This window comes from Stenella coeruleoalba (genome assembly GCF_951394435.1).
Source record: "Stenella coeruleoalba genome assembly, chromosome: 1".
NCBI classification, from domain to species: Eukaryota; Metazoa; Chordata; class Mammalia; order Artiodactyla; family Delphinidae; genus Stenella; species Stenella coeruleoalba.
This window is the reverse complement of record NC_137169.1, coordinates 101,462,798-101,481,535: the sequence shown is the minus strand read 5'-3', so window position 1 is coordinate 101,481,535 and position 18,738 is coordinate 101,462,798. Positions and strand designations below refer to the sequence as shown.

Sequence of the window (18,738 nt, the reverse complement as noted above, 5' to 3'; positions counted from 1 at the left end):
AGAGCCTGCAGCCTGCAACTTTCCCTTCTCTGCTCTGTCGTCAGCCTTGCTGGCTTCTTTTCAACACCATTCAAAGGAGGCGAACCAATCACACTTCAGAAGAATCCTCAAGCTAGCCAATGGTAGGTCAGGCTGTCCTTAGACCAACAAGAAACCACAGGATATAGATAAACTAATTAACATGCTAGAAAAATAAAGATAAAAACCCAAGAGAACCTATTACAACAAGACTTAGGAAAACATTTACAGAAAAGAGGCTTGATCAAGTACCAGTGTACTTACAGACTGCCTTTGATCCTCACCTGAGCTTCCTCTGTCCGAGTAGAATCATTTGCCAACAAGGGCTCTCCGGTGGGAGCTTGAATGGTGACAGATTTTTCTGACCCTCTGCCATCTTTATTCCGGGGTGATTTGTGCCTCTCTCTATTTCTTTCCCTGAAAAAAAATAATAAAAGATAAATCCGCTAGCACATTTATGCCACGTTAATTAACCCCCATCAAAACATGTTATAGGACTTCCTTGGTGGTGCAGTGGTTAAGAATCCACCCACCAACACAGGGGACACGGGTTCAAGCCCTGGTCCGGGAAGATCCCACATACCGCTGAGCAACTAAGCCCGTGCACCACAACTACTGAGACTACGTGCCACAACTACTGAAGCCCGTGCACCTAGAGCCTGTGCTCTGCAACGAGAAGCCACCGCAATGAAAAGCCTGCGCACTGCAACAAAGTGTACCCCTGCTCGCCGCAAGTAGAGAAAGCCCGTGTGCAACAATGAAGACCCAACGCAGCCAAAAATAAATTAATTAAATTAAAAAAAAATTGTTAAAAAAAACATGTTATAAATTTCATTTTGAATTTAAGAAACTTCTACACACACACACACACACACACCCATCCCACCCCCCGGCAAAGAGTAAGCTGATCTTTACTCCCTACTTACTATTTTCTTTCTGCCACTCCAAGACCCAAAAAAAGACTGTCACTTCTTCTCTATCAACAGTGATCATATTTTTTCAAAGCCTAATACTGTGAACTTTAGAATTTCTGTAGCTAAGGCACATTTCATTGTAAAATCACTGACTTGAGTTGATCATAATTCGCCTAAACTTATTTTCTAGGACTTTTTTCTATTGGGACGACACAGCAAAATACTTAAGCTTTGGTCTGTCCAAAAAAATCTGGGACACACTGTCATCCTACACCTTTGGACAAGAAGAGAAGAAAGGAAACCCTAAACCAATACAGAGAATCAGTTACTTCCCATTACTACAAATTCAAAACTAAAAGTCATTCCCATAGATTCTAGATGAACTTAAAGCACCCACAGAAACAGGCAAAAGTGAGAGCAAATGACCCCAAGAGGTACACACATGGGTGTGTGTGTGTGTGCATGTGTGTACGTTTTCAGGCCCCCTAAGGAAAGCAGGCTGTTGCACCATTTTACCCCAGATGAACTTCCTGGGTGGTCTTCCAGGGTGACGATGAGCGCACCCTGCTGTGGGTCAATGCTGAAATTAGGAATCAACCACTGTGCAAAGCCCAGGGGTCATGACCTGGCCATTAACCACCTATGGAGACTGGCACCCCTACCCCCAACTGTGAAGAGTCAACCCAGGAGCCCCTCCAAAGGAGCCCCTCAGTGGCCAAGAATAAGTTCCCTCAAACTCCGTCCCGCAGGCCGCCCTGACATCAGTCCTCCTTCCTTCACCCACACGCCCTCCTCCCCAAGGTCTCCCAGGCAGGACAGAAGCGTCGCACACACACACTGCAGAGACATTTGGGTTCTGCCCCTACCTGATGTGTGAGCCTGCACACGTTACTGAACCTGCCAATTAAAGACTGTCGCTCACCAGTGGCTCTAAAAGGATGAAGTTGCTAGCCCCTGCTGTTGCTGACCTTCGACACACCCTGAAAGGAGTTCAGGGCAGAGATCAGGAAGGAGGCACTCTGTGCTCTGGGAACACTGGCAGAACAGCCTTTCAGACAGTTAGACATTTTCAGGAGAAAATGTTATGAACCCAATTGCTCGCATCTTCTCACACCTAGAAAAGCACTAAAATCATTAAAGGAGACGTCTGCTCCTCGTGACCAGCAGCAACCTTCTACCAAGATGTGTGCCTGCTTGCATGTACCCCTTTCGTCAAGTCGTATATATGCTGACCTCCCCCACTACCTCTTCAGAGCAGTTCCTCAGAGCCATGTGAGAGGCTGTCTCCCAGGCTTTAGTCTTCAGGAAGCCCCAAATAAAAGTGACCTCTCAGCTCTCATGTTGTGTTTTATTTCAGTTGACAAACCTCTGAAAAACCTCAGTTTCATCATCTATGCAATGGGGATAACGATCTCACCACATAGACACAGGGATGTGAAATAATACACTGTGGCTATTACTGCTATTACTATCCACACACGGCAAAGAATGGTGGCTTGACTTGGTGAAGCAGAGTACGTGTTCCTCGGAGACAGATGAAAAAGAAGCTTTTAACACACAATCAAACCCCCTCTCCCTGCACAGCATCCCTCCTATTAACCTACTACTTAGCTAACAAAACCACATGCAGACTTTCTGTGGTCAAACTTCTGCTTTATCAATATCTCCCTAGGATAAGCCCTGGTTAATTCCTTCAAAGGGCAGGGAGGCTTCAGTTGTCCCAAAGACGCTTTCAGTGATACCATCTCTAATCCCTGTAGCGTAATTTATCACTACAATCTATTGTTAAATTAGAGTCCAGAAATAGATGTGTTCGGGTCAACTCTGGTGTCTTATTTTAACTGGGCAACTAAGGAAACAGCAAAGAGATGTTGTTTGTTTATCCAGGGGTGTGTCTCACTGCCAATCACTCCACTGCCCACCCCAATTTAAAGAGCACTTTACCAAGTGCTTTCTTATATTAATCTTGTTCAATCCTAACAATAACCCTATGTGGTATTATTGTCTGCATTTTATAAATGAGGAAACGGAGGCTCACAGAAGTTAAGTGACTCCCCAAAGTCATAGCAAGTGGCAGATCAGGATGTGAACCGACTGCCTCGATTCAGACCCGCTCTGCGGCACTGATTTGAAGAGCAACTGGAAGATTTTGTAGCATAAGTATTCCTTATGCTCATTCCCACACCCCGAACTTGATGAACTTACCAGAGCTATGGAATCTGCCTTTGAAGCTACTGCTAGAAGTCATGACTTGACCCTGACCTTGGAGAACACAAAGCAGTGCACCCAACACTCTGGGCTGCCAAAGACAACCACTTCAAAAGGACTCACTGTGAGAAACAATAAGCAATGGGGGAAAGTTTTCCCATGTGTCTGATCAGTCTTAGCTGTTTAGACTAAGTCTGGAATCACTGTTCCCCAGGACCCCCACCTTGGCCAGGCCAGACCGAGGCACTGCTCCTCTTACTGTGTTTCCACTTTCCCCAACTGCTCTCACATCTATCACTGTCCTGCCGTCTGCCAAGTCACGTGCTCCCCTAACCCATCAATCTCTTCACTAGTCCCACGGGTCAAATCCTGTGACAGCACAAATTCCACTGGAAATCAAAATTCTTCCACCGAGTGCCAATTCCTGCAGGCTGAACACTACCAGGGCCGGAGCGGGTAGGGAACCACCCAGGGCTGGAAACAGTCTCTCAGGGGCCAGCCCTTCCTCGACCCGACCCCAACTGGCCCAGCCTGGCCCTTAAAGGGCCCGACAGTCCCCAAAGGAGACGCGATCTCTACAGTTCCCCTGGTAACATCAGAGGTAAACCAGATAAGAGCCCATTACCTGACAACTCCAGGAAGGTTTCTCATCCTCCAAGCTCAAAACCCTAAACCACTGCTTCTCACACGTGAATGCGCAGACAAGCCACCTGGGGTGCAGATGAAGTACAGATTCACTGGCCCCATCCCCAGAGAAATAGTCTGGAGAGGAGAGACACCAGGAATCCGCCCTTTTCATCAGCACCCCAGGTGATTCGAAGGCAGGTGGTCCAGGAAACTCTGCCCAAGGCTCTCCCACCCAAATGCTCCTGGGGGAGGAGGTTGTTGGAGCGACTACTCAGAAGTTTCCCTGTTTGTAAAACGCCCTGTATACAGCGGGGGCTCGATAATGGGAGCTGTGAGTGCAGCGCTCAGCTACACAATGTTGCAGTGTACAGCGTGGCTTCTATACTAAAACAGCATTAAGTGCATGAGGCTGGGAGCAGGACTCAGGACAGTGTGCATCAGGCCCAGATCTGCCTTTGAAGCTACTGCTAGAAGTCATGACTTGACCCTGACCTTGGAGAACACAAAGCAGTGCACCCAACACTCTGGGCTGCCAAAGACAACCACTTCAAAAGGACTCACTGTGAGAAACAATAAGCAATTGGGGAAAGTTTTCCATTCACTGTCAAGTAAGGGGCCGAAGGAAAGCTCACCCTATCAACTCAACGTGGGCTGCATGTCGTGCTGGTCCTTGTCAAGGGAGAAAGACCTGTTGTACAGCTTTTATAAAAATCACTGGTCCTGAATTACTGCTCTGAATTACTGTCTGAGCCCGGACTACATAGAGAAGTCCAACAAAAAAGGCTGCCTTCCAAGTGCTTTCCAGCATGCAGAGCTATGAGCCCAGCATGGCTGTCGCTTCACTGCATCGGTACCCAAACGTTCATCCCCAGAGCTCCAACTGCCGTGATGTCAAGGACGTGCTAAGTACCCTCCAGGAGAGGGCCCGCCGGTGGTGAAGACCACCAGTCCACGGTGTCTAAGAGAAACAGGAGACAGGGAGTAGGCTACCAAACCACTGAAAGGATTTTTCAAACACACGCGCACTTGGTGTTTCTCCAACTCCACCCGAGTCGTCTGGATCACCTAGGCATCTTTGCTGGGCAGGTGTGTCAGCCTCAGGAATCCTCGTATCTTTATCTCTGAGCCTGTCTCCATGCATCATGTGCCCGTATGAGTAAAGATAAGTCAGGGGTCGGGGCAAGCAGTAACATGCTGGAGGCCTGGGCACGTGTCTGTACCCGCACGTGTGTGAGTGTGTAAATGCTTGTATTCAGGCGATTCCAGAGCTGAGCCCTGGGGGTGCTGCTGTAAAGCCCGTCTCACTCTGACCAGAATCCCCGTCGATTCCTAGACCGTTCCCACTTACAGTCAGCATTTCCTGGGAAGATGATTTTGCCCTCTTTCTGTTGTTTGTCTATTTCTACTTGGGGAAAGCCAGCCCCACCGGTTACTCTTCCCTTTCCTTCTCTACCACCACCCACCACCTGTCCTTTCTCCACCAACGGCGACTGCCGGGGCCTGGCTGCTTCCTCTCGGCACTGCCTCGGGTGCGAGGGCTGGGCACAGGACAAACTGACTTGGAAGCGGCCTCGGAACAAAAGCACAGATCGCCCTACCGCTCAGGCAGCCTCTTGTGGACAATGCATTTTATAGTACCTTAGTCACATGGCTTACCCTCTACTCCCTTTCTTCCCTATCAGTTACTCTGCCGCTCTCCACCCAGCACAGCCCAGGGAGGAAAGCACGGCTTCCAGAGGAGGACTAAATGGGGCCTTAAACCTGAGGGTCTCTACCAACCTCATAACTTCAGGCAAATAGTGCTCTCTCTGAGTCTCAATTGTATCACCTGTTGAACGGGGGTCCCACCTCCCACCGTTCTGGGACTGCTGTGAGGATGGGGGATAATGACCAAGGGTCCTAACAGGCACTCTCAAACTGGTCATGAACAGTACTGGCAGCCGCTGTATTGAACTCGGGGAACTGGTACTCCAAAACCCAAAGGTTAGGCGAGGTCGGCTGGAGTCTGTGCCGTTTTCCCAGCAAGTTAACTGGATACCCTCTGGAGATGGCAGGTATCACAAAACCAGACCACTAACCTCTTTGTTAGAAAAGAGTCACTTGTCATCTGCTTAGAACCCAGCCAGTCCTCCAAAGATGATCTCGGTGTCATCAGGAATATCAAGTTTGCTGCCCTTCGTTATTCCCCGCTGACAGTTCTACCAAGATTCCTAAAGAGCAAACAAGCTCCCTCTCCTTTCCTACTCTGCCACTCAAATTCCCAACAAATCCCTGAGCAAAGCAGCCCTCACAGGGACACTCCCGGGTGATAGAGACCCTCTGCTGGGTCCAGGGCACCCACCCCGACAAAGGACTCCCGGCACCTACTCTCTATGGATTACAACCTCTGCCCCACAGTCACTATGCCCTAGAGGGCTGCCTGTCAGGGAATCCAACTTTTCTAAAAGATGCCAGGAAGTTCACCTATAAATCTTGAATCTCTCACCCCGAGCTCTTCTGAGTAGGCATTCAGCAACACCCTTGGTTAAATTATTAAAGGTCTCAGCTTGTATTACTTGCCAAGTACTTTCCGCAGGGGTCCAAGAAGGCCCTCAGAGTTCTGCATGCTGTTTTCATTGAAAGTTACAGTCTCCTAAAGTTACCACGAGAGCACTGCAGTATCAATTTCTCGGGGCCCCAAGGGGCCTGAGGAAACAGCAGTGCAGAGCAATGACAGTCGGGACACGAGTCTAGATAAAGGAGGCCAGAGATGGTTCCTCCTCTGAACACTGCAAGGCGTCCCTCTCTACTCATCCCCAAGCACCAAGAGAACCCCCAAATTCCCACTCCACTCATCACAGTGTAGGATGGGGAAGCTTGGCACACTGACAAGGGAATTGCTTTTTCCAGTTAAGTTCAAAGATTGGACATTTTTACACAGCTGTTTCTAGTATTTTAGAACAAATCTGATATGTTTACCCACTGATTGAAATTTGTGATTAAATGTTTCTCACTAGAGGGTTCCTGACTTTCTCAGGATCTGGGTTCTGGCATGTCACTTTACGCCTCACTCAGCAGCCCTCCTTGCTGTTTCCCATGCTGACTAGAAAGCCTTGCCTGGGCTCCAGCACAAGCTCATTTACCTCTTTCCCCCAGATTGTTATGATTATACGAGCAATACATGAAATTTAGAAAATAAGGAAAGTTAAACACACACACACACACACACACACACAACTATAATCCCAATAGTTGCACACCTAGAGATAGGCACGGTCCATCTGTTACCATTCATTGTATCATAAGACTATATAACCATTATAAGTACAAAGTTTTGAATCTTGTGTTTTAGTAACACGGCATCATATGTATTTTCTCATGTCATTAAATAATCTTTGAAAGTCCTTCTTTTACACTCATTCCATTTCTACTTTTAATCACAAAATATACACTTGTAAAAGACTGAACAAGTGCAGAAAGATAAAGCACAAATGAAAGTTCCCATCAGTCACCATCCTGTGTGGACCCCTTCCCGGTGGATGACCGCTCTGGGCAGCTCCGACACTATCCTTCCAGACCCCTTTCTGCGTGTGTACATCCGTACATGCTAACAAACGAATAAATCAATTAGATATCCGTATCTTACTGCTGTTTTACAAAACAAAATCCTGCTCTGCATTCAGCTGCTTGTATGGGGAACTGCTCAGTCAGGGAAACACCACTATAATCACCATTCCCAGCCATGGCAGGGCTGTGACCACAGGTGGGCCTTTGAGTGTGGTGCTGAAATGCCAAGGCCATTGATAGCATTAATACAGCCACTGGTTAGTGACCTACTATGTGCTGTGTTAAATGCTTCACAAGCATAATCTCATTTAATCCTCTCAACAGCCCTGCTATACCCATTTTACAAATGAGGGCTCTAAGGAAGAGGCAGCATTGCAATTTTATCAACTGCACTCTTCACCAGTACAGTACCACCTCTTCATTCATTCATTTCCTCGTTTCTCTCCTGACCGTTCTGGAGGTCTGTAATACTGCAGGCCTTATGAATACCAGTGCAGACCTGTTCATTCCTCACAGAGGAGAGGAAATTTGGCCCCATCACCGAGGTCGGAGTTTTCAAAACCCAGGCCTGCGCACTGGGAAGACTAGTCAGAGAGAAATAAATAAGGCACTAGGCCAATCCTGCCACTTCAGTGGATACGCCTCAGGCAAATGCATAATGGATGAGTCAGCAGCTTTGGGTGAGAAGCAACAAATTAACACTTTTTTTATTTTGGAACTTTCACTTGCATTCTTGGTAAAGCTTTGAGAGAACTGTCATCTATGAAAAGTACTTAGAAATGAAAAACATTTCCACTGAAGGGAGAAACTTTAATTTAAAATCAGTTGTGAGAACTTAAAGTCACCAACTGTAATGGTGGCTATAAAATGTAAATTGGTGGTGTAGTTCCTCCCAATGCCTGTTAAATGCTCTTGGACTGAACCTCAGGCGTCAACTGCCCTGCAGGGGGACTGTTTGAAAGTGAGCCCAGGCAGCCTGAGCAACCTGCAAGTTTCCCCCAAAGGAAAAGTGGAACAAGCAGTAGCTTACATACCCTTGTCTGTGAGATTTTTTCGAATGACTAGAATAGTAAGAGTATCCAGAATACGTGGATTCGGTATCCATAGCAACGGAGAGCTTGCTCTTGCTGAAGGAGCAGGTACTGTTTCTCCTTAGAGGTAGAGAATCTCACCTACTGGACTCCTCCTCAGACCTCAAAGGGCCTGGGAATCGAGGACTTACTCTTCGGCAGGAACGAATTCTGGGAAAACAGGAAAAAAAAAGGATATCAACCTTCAAAGCCAAACCCGAGGGGCGAGAAGATAAGCGACAGTAGCAACCTCCTCTCTGGGGTCTCTATGATGGAACAAGTGAGCAAGGGTGAGGCTCCTGAGTGCTAAGTGCTCCACTCAGGCAGCAGGCAGCTTGCCCAGGTGTCTGGGAGGGGGACGGGTGGGTGCCGGGCAAAGCCCAACCCCCGCCCCGCAGCAGCGGGGAAACCGGAGGTGGGAGAGACCTGGCCCTTGGCCATCTCCCAGACACAGCCGGCCTTCCTGGCATCCCAGTCCTAGACACCGTGCCCAGCTCCCACTGCCAGTGTGCTGGTTACAAAACAATACCCAGGGAAGCAGCTTTTCAGGGATTTGCTCAGAGTTTCCGAAACCACTGGGAAAAAAAAAAAAAAAAGGTTCTCAATCTCTTTAATCCAGGAATCCAAACTCCTGAGAATTTATCTCAGGGAACTAATCTCCTTTTTTAAACGAAAAACTACTATTAGCACATTGTCTAAAATAGTGAAGAGCAAGAAACACTCTCAATGCCCCCCAAACAGAGGACTAGGTCAGGGAAACATGATTCATTCACCCAAAGAAATATCATAGAGCTGTTTAAAATGATAATTACGAAGAACAGAAATCTGTATGATATAGTGATAAATTTAAAAAGCAGGCTACATACAGCACTGCAGATAGACGCTGAAATCTACATTCCAGTTACAATCACTTACGTAAGGACAAGGATGACAGAACATCAGAAAATGAAAGCAGGTGATTTATCAGCTGCAGGTTCCTGGGTCTTTTCCCACATTTTCATTAAATATTGCTATGCAATAAAAATAAATTGGAAATGTTTCCAAGTACATTCCTGAGCCCCACATGCTAAACCTTTACTTGGAGAGAAAGGAGTTCTACACCCCTCACCCCGGAGCTGGTCTCCACCCCACAGGGCTCCTCCTTCCAGCGCCCCTGGAAGCTGACACTGCAAACAGAGCCAGGGAGATCAGTGTGAAGAAAAAACAAAGAAGCCGCAGATGCCATACCTCTACCCCCACTGGGAGAAGGCCAAGGCTCCTGAGCAATGAATGACCCGCCAGCCTGGAGGGAATCACCCACAAACCACCACTGGCCAACACAGTCCAAGCCTCAGTACCACCTAGGTTGTTTGCCCTTATCATTCATTCCCTAGGGTCTGTCACCTAGGGCTAGCTAGCCTCCCTTTTCCTGATGTCCTGACTCATTATTTCATGTCTGCTCTCCTGCATGAACCCAAGGTGAGCAGTGGGGAGACCCGGGGTCTAGCTAGGGCTGCTCACTGTCAAGTACAACCTGGGATAAGTCACCTGCCTTCTTGAGCCTCGATTTCCTCATTTGTCAAATGGGGATAAACCCACCAGCCACGGACTTCACAGGGTTGATCTGTAGATATAAGCTGATACAGTATTAGGAGCTGGCTTCCAATCCCAGGCTTTACTCACCTGTTAGCTATATGACCTCAGTCAAATTATTAAACCTCTCTGAACCCACATCTGTAAAAGGTGAATAAAAGGGCTCATGCGAGAAACAAACAAGCTACAACCGTGACCACTCCCAGCACCGGCTCCGATACGCTGGATAAGGGGCATTTGGGGTTATCAAGACTCCCGCGACCAGTCCCCAACCTAGAGGCTCTCCTTGTCTCTCTCAGTAAGAGAAAGACACGGAAAGGAGCAAGACAGAGTGGGTGCCCGTGCTCACCTTCCCACCTGAGGCTCACCTGCGGCCAGACAGCGCTGGGCTTGCATCCCAGTGCAGTCCAGGGCTTGCTAACTAGCTGCATTCCCCTCGGAGCCTCCGGTGTCCTCATCCGTAAAATGGAAATAAGGCAGCCTATTTCGTGGGGTGACTGTAAAGCATCAAATGTGGAAAAAAACCCACTGTGGGCATTTTAAAAACGTGTTAGTTTTGCTCTTGGACCTTCCCCCACTTTTCTAGAAGACTTTAAGAACAAGCTCATCTTTTTTTTTTTCTCCCTACTCTTCCTCCCAGCATGTTCACTAGCAATTTCAATGAGCTTTCAGCACCTTAGACTCTCACTTCCTTTCTGCGCTGGGCTATGCTGCTTGTTCTTCTCCATACCTGGCAGACGCCAGCCTCAGGAGGTGAGCCAAGATCTCCAGACCTGCCCCGAATGAGCCTCTTTCCCCAAAGGTCCTTCACCCAGCTCTCTGCTGACCTGCAGGTTCCAACACCTGGCTGCCTGGCCCAGAAACCTGACTGCTGTCTTCTACACCCAGAATTGACCAACCACAACGTCTATACTTTTTTCTGCCCTCCAACCCATTAACTCTCGATTCTCTTTTCCATCCCAGCTTCTATCTATTTCCGGCTAAATGCTGCTGGGTTGTCTCAGAGGCAGGTGGCCCAGGCCCCGAAGACCTGGGTTGATCCTATTCACGCTCCCGGGGCCGTGACACCGCAGGGCAGACACTTACCTCTCTGAGCTTATCTCCCCACCCTCCCACCATCGCCCCCGACACCTCTGTAAAATGAGGCCATTTAATATGATCTCTTCCTAGGGTTGCTGTTAAGCGTTAAAGGAAGCTCCCAAAATAAAGCCTCTGGCACATGCTAATGCAAATTTCATTCCCCTACTGCAAGAGGACGTCATCCTTAGTCCTCATTAAAACCTCCGGCCATCCGTTAAGGCAACTCCAGGCATGCCTCTCAAAGGAAATCATGGGCTCCCAAGTGCTGTTTGGGGGAAAGCTTTACCTCTACTCTCCAGCTGCCCTTGTCTGGTTTCTCTCTCACAATTCCTAACTATATTTATCAAAGGGGTGGTTTGCATATGCTGCCATTCCCTCCCTCTTGTCACCCCAATCCTCCATCTTTGATGCTCCATTGAAACAGCGCTAAGTTGGCCAGAGATTGCCAGGAGCCAAATCCAAAGTTCCCACCCTTGTCCTCCTCCCCTCCAGACCTTCTTAACCCATGTATGCATTCATCCGCCTCCACGTTTAGTGGGGCTATGAGAGACCTGCTAGGCGATGCTAGGTTACAGCAATGACAATGGCACACAGCACACGGCTGCCCTCGCGGAGCTCTCTGCTGTCTGTCCTCCTCCGATTTGATGGTGTTTGTGCTACTCCTCCTCCAACAGTCCTCTCCCTCTCCCCCATCAAGTTATCTTTTAAGACTCAAAACTCACCCATTATTCTCCTCCGTCCATGGATTTACTCTAGGATAAGCTCCATGGAGACAGAAGCTACTGTTTACCTACCCCAGGATACACGGAACATAAGAGGTACCCAACAAATACTTACTGAAAGGATAAATCCCCAATGCACATTTCCTACTCAGATGCCTCTTGCTCCGCTTGGGATTCCCATCACTCCCACGATGCTCTCCGGTGCCCCGGACTGTTCTTTTCAATTTCCTCCACTGGCGCCATGCAAACATCCTACTGACCCTATAGAGCCAACCCAGCACCATTTTCACAGCTCTCTCCCCGCTTCAGCCCACACATTCTACTGTCCCTAAGTGCCCTCTGTCCCCTGTTATCCACCCCTCAGTCTCCCAGTTCCCAGGCCACCCACTTCCTCCAGGCTCCACGGACACAGGGCTAAACTATTCCAAAGCCTGCAGGTTTCCTCACAGAATCCAGTCTCTCGAGAGTTCGGGCCCCTTCTGCGTCACACTGTCTCTACCAGAGCTATCAATTCTTGTCCCAGATCTCAGTGAGGATTAAGAAGCAGCAACCAGAGGCAGACGGACAAAATCCAGAGCGAACTCATCTCAAAAGCCAATGGAAGGGTTTCGACATCGTTAACAGAAAAACACATCCTGAAGCTTATCATTGCAGCAGTACTTTTACAAGATAGTTCCCTTGTATGCACAAGAAATTAGCAGAACTCAGATAAGGTCAGAGGGAGGCCTTATCAGGAAGATAATAAAGTAAAGAAAAGGAATCAGGTTCTCTGGGTAATAAAGTGATAGGCTGCTGCACTGGCTTGAATAGGATAGGGTCACATAAAGGTGTAATGTGGATCCTGGAATCTGGAACTATCTGTCTATCACACTGACCCCTGACATGACCCAGACTGTGCCTGGCTCTGGTTGGGCAGCTGCCAGAGTGATCTTTCAAATCACAACGTGGACGTCACTTCCCTGCTTAAAACCCCTCCACGGTGTTCCGCTGCACTTCAAATAAAACTCAAAATCCTTCACTTGGTCTGCCAGGCCCTGCCCACCTCTCCAGCTGGGCTTTCCTTCTCTACCCGAGGTTCTCTAAGGCACCCGGCTCTCTGCAGCCTCAGGACATCTGCTCTACTCACTCTTCACCCACCTCATTTTGCCCAATTCCTACTCATCCCTCTCAGCTGAAATACAGCTTCTCTCAAGGGCCTTTCCGGTCCTCCGGCCTCACCTGGCCCTTTCCCACCTCCCTGTACTTCTTGATCTCCCAATTTCCAATTACACAGGGACTGGCTCCTGCAGAGACAGTAAGCTCCACGAGGGCAGGGGCCTCTTTCATTACTCTCTCTCCAGCTCCTGGAGCACAACAGGCTCTCTGTAAATGTGTGCTGAATGAAGGAAGGGTTTAGGTGGTACATGTCGGGACGTGGAGCCCATAGGTTCACTGTGGAAGAAACCTTAGAGGTCGTCTATTTTAAATCCTCGGTTTTACAACCGAAGAAAAAGATGCAGAGATTACATTCCACAGTGACATCCGAACCACCAAGAGTGGAGCTGCTCTGCTGCTTGCACAAGTCTTACTCAGCGGCAAAGGTTATATGCCAGACACAGTAAGAACTGGCATCAGTCTCTGCCTCCCCCTGTCCTCCTGTCATTTATCCCTTCCGGGCTGCAAGCAAACACCAGGATAGGGCTAGAGCTTGTCAAATCACATCTCATGAAGGTCAGAGGGCAGTGTTGAGACAGGTTCAAGAGCACTTTTGACCAAGTGGCAGCATCTTAAATCTGGAATTCCCCAACAAAAATGTCAGAGAAACTCCTCCCCCCCCCACCTTTATTAAAAGCAAAGTGGGGATCAGAGGCCTTGAAGAGAATCCGCCCCTAAAGTCACAATCACTCACAAAATATACCTGACTCCTACTTGAAAGGAAAACACAGTGTTCAGAAAATCATATGAGGGAAATAATATGTTATGGTAATGACAGTGGTAAACGTAAGCTAACCTTCTCAGAAAAGGAAATTATAAAAATGTCAACAGCTCTGCCTAGAGCTATTAAGTGAACTTGGGTTGGAGGGTAGAAAGTTACCTTGCAAGGGGTACAGAGACACACGCTGAATTTAAAGAGCCATTCTACTCCTTCTGCAGTGGATATACTTCCAAGGGAAGCAACTGTGTTTATATATACTGAGCACATCACTTTGCATATTTGATTTTTATCATATATATAATTCTAAAGGGTTTACACCATTCATTATTTTTATTGTTTTCAAGCTAACATTTTTCTCAAGGTACCCGTTTTTAATTACGTGGCACTCAAGGGGAAAAGGATAATTCAGATAATTTTGTTTAGTCAACTTTTCTTCTACAGGGGACAAGCAATGAGCACAGGTTTTGAAGTTAGATTGTCACTGTTCAAATCCTGGCTCTGCTACTTATCAGCTGTGTGACCTCAGATTAATTACTTAACCCTTCTGTGCCTGTTTCCCTAATTATAACAACAGAATTATATTTTACTTACCTTATAGGCTCAAGGTGGGTTAAATGAGATCATTCATAATCATTCAGACTAATGCCTAGCACACGGTAAGCATTATTACTACTTAGTAAAGTTAAATTCCTTCCATTGGAAAGAATACCTTTGTAAGGCACATGACTTATGTATCATTTTCATTAAACTTATGTACTTTTTTGGGTCTATGTGAGTCTACTTTAATGAATCCCATTAGCTATAGTTAATTAATTTATTGATTTCCATTCGTTTCCTTGCAGGCCTTCTTTTACCGTCCCCAGGTTAGAAGTGAGTATCAGAGAAAGCTCTGTGTGTTTTATTGGGTTTATCTGGAGGACCTCAGGGCTGTAAGGGAGGATGGGAAGAAGTATTTTGCTGAACTTGTGGTCTATAAACCATAACACATCATCCAGGCCACTGATGTGGGGATCAGAAGGATTGTGGCATTTGCAACAAACCCAGTGATTCTTTCAACAGTGCCCTTCTAAATGAGTGATTCCGGGCCACTATTCACAAGAAAAGAAAATGTCAACCTCATTTTACCAATGATTTCAACTCACCTTCCCAGAATATCTCCTCTTGGTTCCAGTCATCAATTACCTCTGAAACACCCTTAACAGCTGGGTATAGATTTCCAAAAGCTGTGAATGGTTAATGTGTCTGGAGTTCTTATGATGTATATTTGTTCTCAAGTGACCCCCGCCCCTTGTCCCCTGCCAGATTTTTAAGCTTCGGAAAAGTAATTTCGAAAATACTACCTCCCCTGTAAATTCCATGATGCAGGGTCCAATGACTGCTGTCCAATAAAGTGGTATTCAGAAGGACACCAATGGAGACAGACCTCAGCTAAACATACATGCACCTTTTCATCAGGCTTCAGGTGAGACCAAAGCCACTACTAGAAACATGGTCCAACCCCACGTCCACCTAATCCTGCCTCGTCCACCTTCTGGAAAATGGCACAGCACGATGCCCATACACAGCTAGTCCCCTAGCCACAGCTAGTTCACTTTATAGAGAGAGAAGGACCATAATAATCTAATGGCTCACAGTTAATCGAGTGCTTCATATGTATTAGGAACTGTTTTAAGTCATTTGCATATAATATCTCACTTAATCCTCAGAACACGCCTTATATGGGAGAAAAAATATGAATTTCATGCTACAGTTAAGAAAACCAAGGTGGCAAACCTGGTAAGTGCTGGAGCTGGGCCTTGAACTCTGAGAGTCTAATTCCAGAACCTGTGCTCTTGACTATGGAAACTATATAACAATGTAGCAATTACCAAACTCGTTTATTTACAGGGAGGAGGGGAGGCAACCATCACAAATTGTCCCAAACCACACAGAACCCACAAAGAATTCTGCAATTTCAACTCCTACTCACAGGTTCAGTGTCCCAAGCATTGTGGGGAGTCCAAAAGAAAAGAAATGAATCTGAAATAGTTCTAACTCCAAGGAGCTCACAGCTTAAAGGTAGAACCTGCCTATTAAAATGCAATGTGATAAGTGCCCACTCAACCCAAATGCTGCTGAGGTCTGGGATAACAAACAGGGTGTGTGTTTGTGTGCGTTGGGGGCTGGAGGGGAGAATACCTTCCTCACTCAACATCTGTTTATTCTCCAGTGGACCAGGGTGACCTGGCATTGCTTCTTGGTCAGGAAACCTTCCTTTACGGTTTCATCCTTTTGCTCAAGTACACAAGGCAATGAAAATGTATTGCCTGGCAAGCAGTCCTTACAAACATGCCGTTCTCAAAATTCTCCCATTTTACTTACAAATTAAGTTGCAACCAAGTCACACTGCCAACACTGTAACAGTGAAAATTTCACCCTAGCTGTTTCAGTAATTATATTGAGAGACACCAAAGTCTGGGAATGCTAAATGCTTACGGAGAGGTGAAGAGTGTTATTTACTTGAACTGGAGAATAAACAGTTTCCTCCCAGAAATCAAACCCCAACTATATCACATTGATTTAATCCAACTCTAAAAACTCTAATTAGTGGTTACATAAAATGACTAATTACATCTCCCTGGATTCAGACAGTTTCTGCCATCTCACTTAAAGAGCCTAGGAGCTGTGTAATCAAACAACCCACCCACTGGAAGGAGAACGCTAATTAGCATTGTTGATTGGTGACACAAGTTATAATATTTTTCCAGCAACCCTGTAAAATTTATAAACACATCAGTGAAAATGCCAGATTCTTTACAGCTCGCTAGCTTTTGGAATAGATGTCTAAAAATACATGTATTTCCAATCACAGCCCCCCAAAAGGGGTTTAACAAAATGCACGTGCCAGCCACAAAAATCATCATAATAAAGAGCTCTAACATCTCTTAACAAGCGGCTAAACGAGCTCACAACACCTTCGCGGGGTGGGCTTTATACCTGGTTTGAAGCTGTGAAAACTGAGCCACAGGTTTCTCGGCTCCAAGTCTCACTAGCTCATCTCCGGGCCGCCAGGCCGCGGCTCCGCCCCACTCCTGCCTCCGCCACCGACGCGTTTAAATTTTTATAAAGCTTCACACTTCCCCGGACACGTTTGCTTGGGGCAGTTTAAAGCCTGCAGGAGGAAATGAGGTCCTGCCCGTGGCGAAGGCTGCCCCGAGGCGGTGAGATTGCCTCCAACCGGGACGCCTCGGGCAGAGACTAGCCGGACGCCTGCTGCTCCACCCCGGCGTTTTTGAAAGTAAACTCCTACCTGCCTGTTGCGCTCTCCGATGCGCAACCGGACTCGCCCCCCGCCCGCCTCCAGGGCCAGCTCCCTTCTGTAAGCGAGGTGGGAACACAGGCCAGCTCTGTGCCGGTTTCTGGCCCAGGGTCGGGCGGGTCCCCGGGCGCGGGCTGTTCCCGGGTCGAGCCCCACGGCGGGGTGGGAACCACGGAGCTCGCCCGGCTCCCGGGGTGCACAGGGCGGTCCGGCCCCAGCCCCGCAGGGCCGGTGCCTCAGCGCGGGTGCCTGCAGGAACGCTCGGCCACTCCCTGCCGGCCGGGGCGCGCACCCCAAAGTGCAGCCACGGTAGCAGCGAGCGTCCGAGGCGTGGGGAGGAAATGCCCGGACCGAGGAAGTGGGGTGCGCGGGGAGTGCGGCCCCGGGGCGGGAGGGGCGCACCTCGCGGGGATGGGAGAAGAGTGGGGTCCCGGGAAGCACGGCTCGGGCTATGGACCGCGGGAGGGAAGGAGGCTCCCGGCCAGAGGCGGGAGAAGGGCAGTGAACCGGGGTCTGAGTCCGGGGTGGGGCTGCGGGAGGAGGACCCAGGGGCTCGCGGGGTCGCGGGTCCGGGTGGGGGCGTCTCCCCGCGGGAGGTCTGCACCCCGCGCCCGCCGCCCCGCCGCGCCCGGCCTGCGGCGGGACTCACCTCCGCGCCGGCCGTGCGGGCTCCGCGGCCCGCGGTCTCGGCTCGCAGCGGCCCCGACTCTGCGGCCTGCACTGGGCTCCTGTAGAGGCAGAGCCCCGCCGCCGCCGCCGCTGCACTGCTGCTTTCCGCTTCCTGTCCCGGCGCCGCCCCGCAGCCCGAGCCCAGCCCTGCGAGCCCGGCGCGGCCGCGAGCCAAGAGCAGCGAGCGCGGCCGGCCCAGCCGAGGGCCCGGCCCACCTGCAGCGCAGGGCGGGGCCCGCCGGCGTCTCCCCCCAACCCCCAGGCTCAACGCGCCCCGGACACACACGCACACACACTCAAACACACACACCGACTCACACACCCATTCAGGCACACTCGTACCCACACAGACCCTAGGGGCTGACCACACACACACACACACATCCACACATCACAAACACATGGTCAGGGATTAACCCCCCCAGCACCCCAACATACTTGCACGCTCAAACTTACACACTCATGCACACACAGACTCACAATCATGCACAAAATTCAAGCCTGTCTGCCCCCAATGGAGCCCCAAAACACAGTTGCCCAGCAGCCCAGGGACTAACCCCCTACACACACACACACACACACACACACACACACACACACTCACACACTCAAATACACATATTCCAAGAACCAGCCCACAAATGTCCATATATACCCATACCTCAACCCACATACACACTCACACTTAAACTCACATGCAGCTCAGGAAATGACCCCACATATAACCATGCACACCCAGACCCCCTATAGGCCCCCAAAGCCGACCCTACCCCTCCTCCTCCCTTTAACAGCGTGGTCACTGCCCCCCAACCCCAGTATCCTAGAAGCTACTGGAAGAGCACACCCCCAGGCAGGCAGCCCCAGGTTCCAATCCTGATTCAACCAGGTCTGCTTCTAAGTCTTTGTTTCCCCGTCTGAAAAGCAGAGAGGAAGATAAAGCCAGCCTTTGCAGGACAGCGGTGAGGATTATGAAAAGTGGCTGGTGCCCAGTAGACACTGAACAGTTGCCAACTATTCATATGAATATTTACACTCTTCTTACTTCGTTGTCTGGTGTGGGTGAATACGGTTAGGGGTCCATGTGGAGAGTCTGGAGTCT

General features: G+C 48.9%; 1 protein-coding gene across 2 annotated transcripts in view; it reads right to left on the bottom strand.

Annotated features, from left to right (window-relative positions):
* VANGL1 (VANGL planar cell polarity protein 1) overlaps positions 1–17,691 on the bottom strand; it is a 51,158-nt gene extending 33,467 nt beyond the window's left edge. Inside the window, exons 1-3 of one of the 2 annotated variants that reach the window (XM_079934277.1) lie at positions 17,620–17,691; positions 8,348–8,554; positions 303–435 (exon numbers count right to left, since the gene is read on the bottom strand). In XM_079934277.1, the coding sequence (XP_079790403.1) occupies positions 303–435; positions 8,348–8,418 (204 nt within the window). In that variant the 5' untranslated portion in view covers positions 8,419–8,554; positions 17,620–17,691. Of the gene's footprint in view, positions 1–302; positions 436–8,347; positions 8,555–10,323; positions 10,438–17,619 lie in introns of those variants that run through there. The other variant, XM_079934278.1, reaches the window with a different exon arrangement.
* Between the last annotated feature and the right edge of the window lie 1,047 nt (positions 17,692–18,738).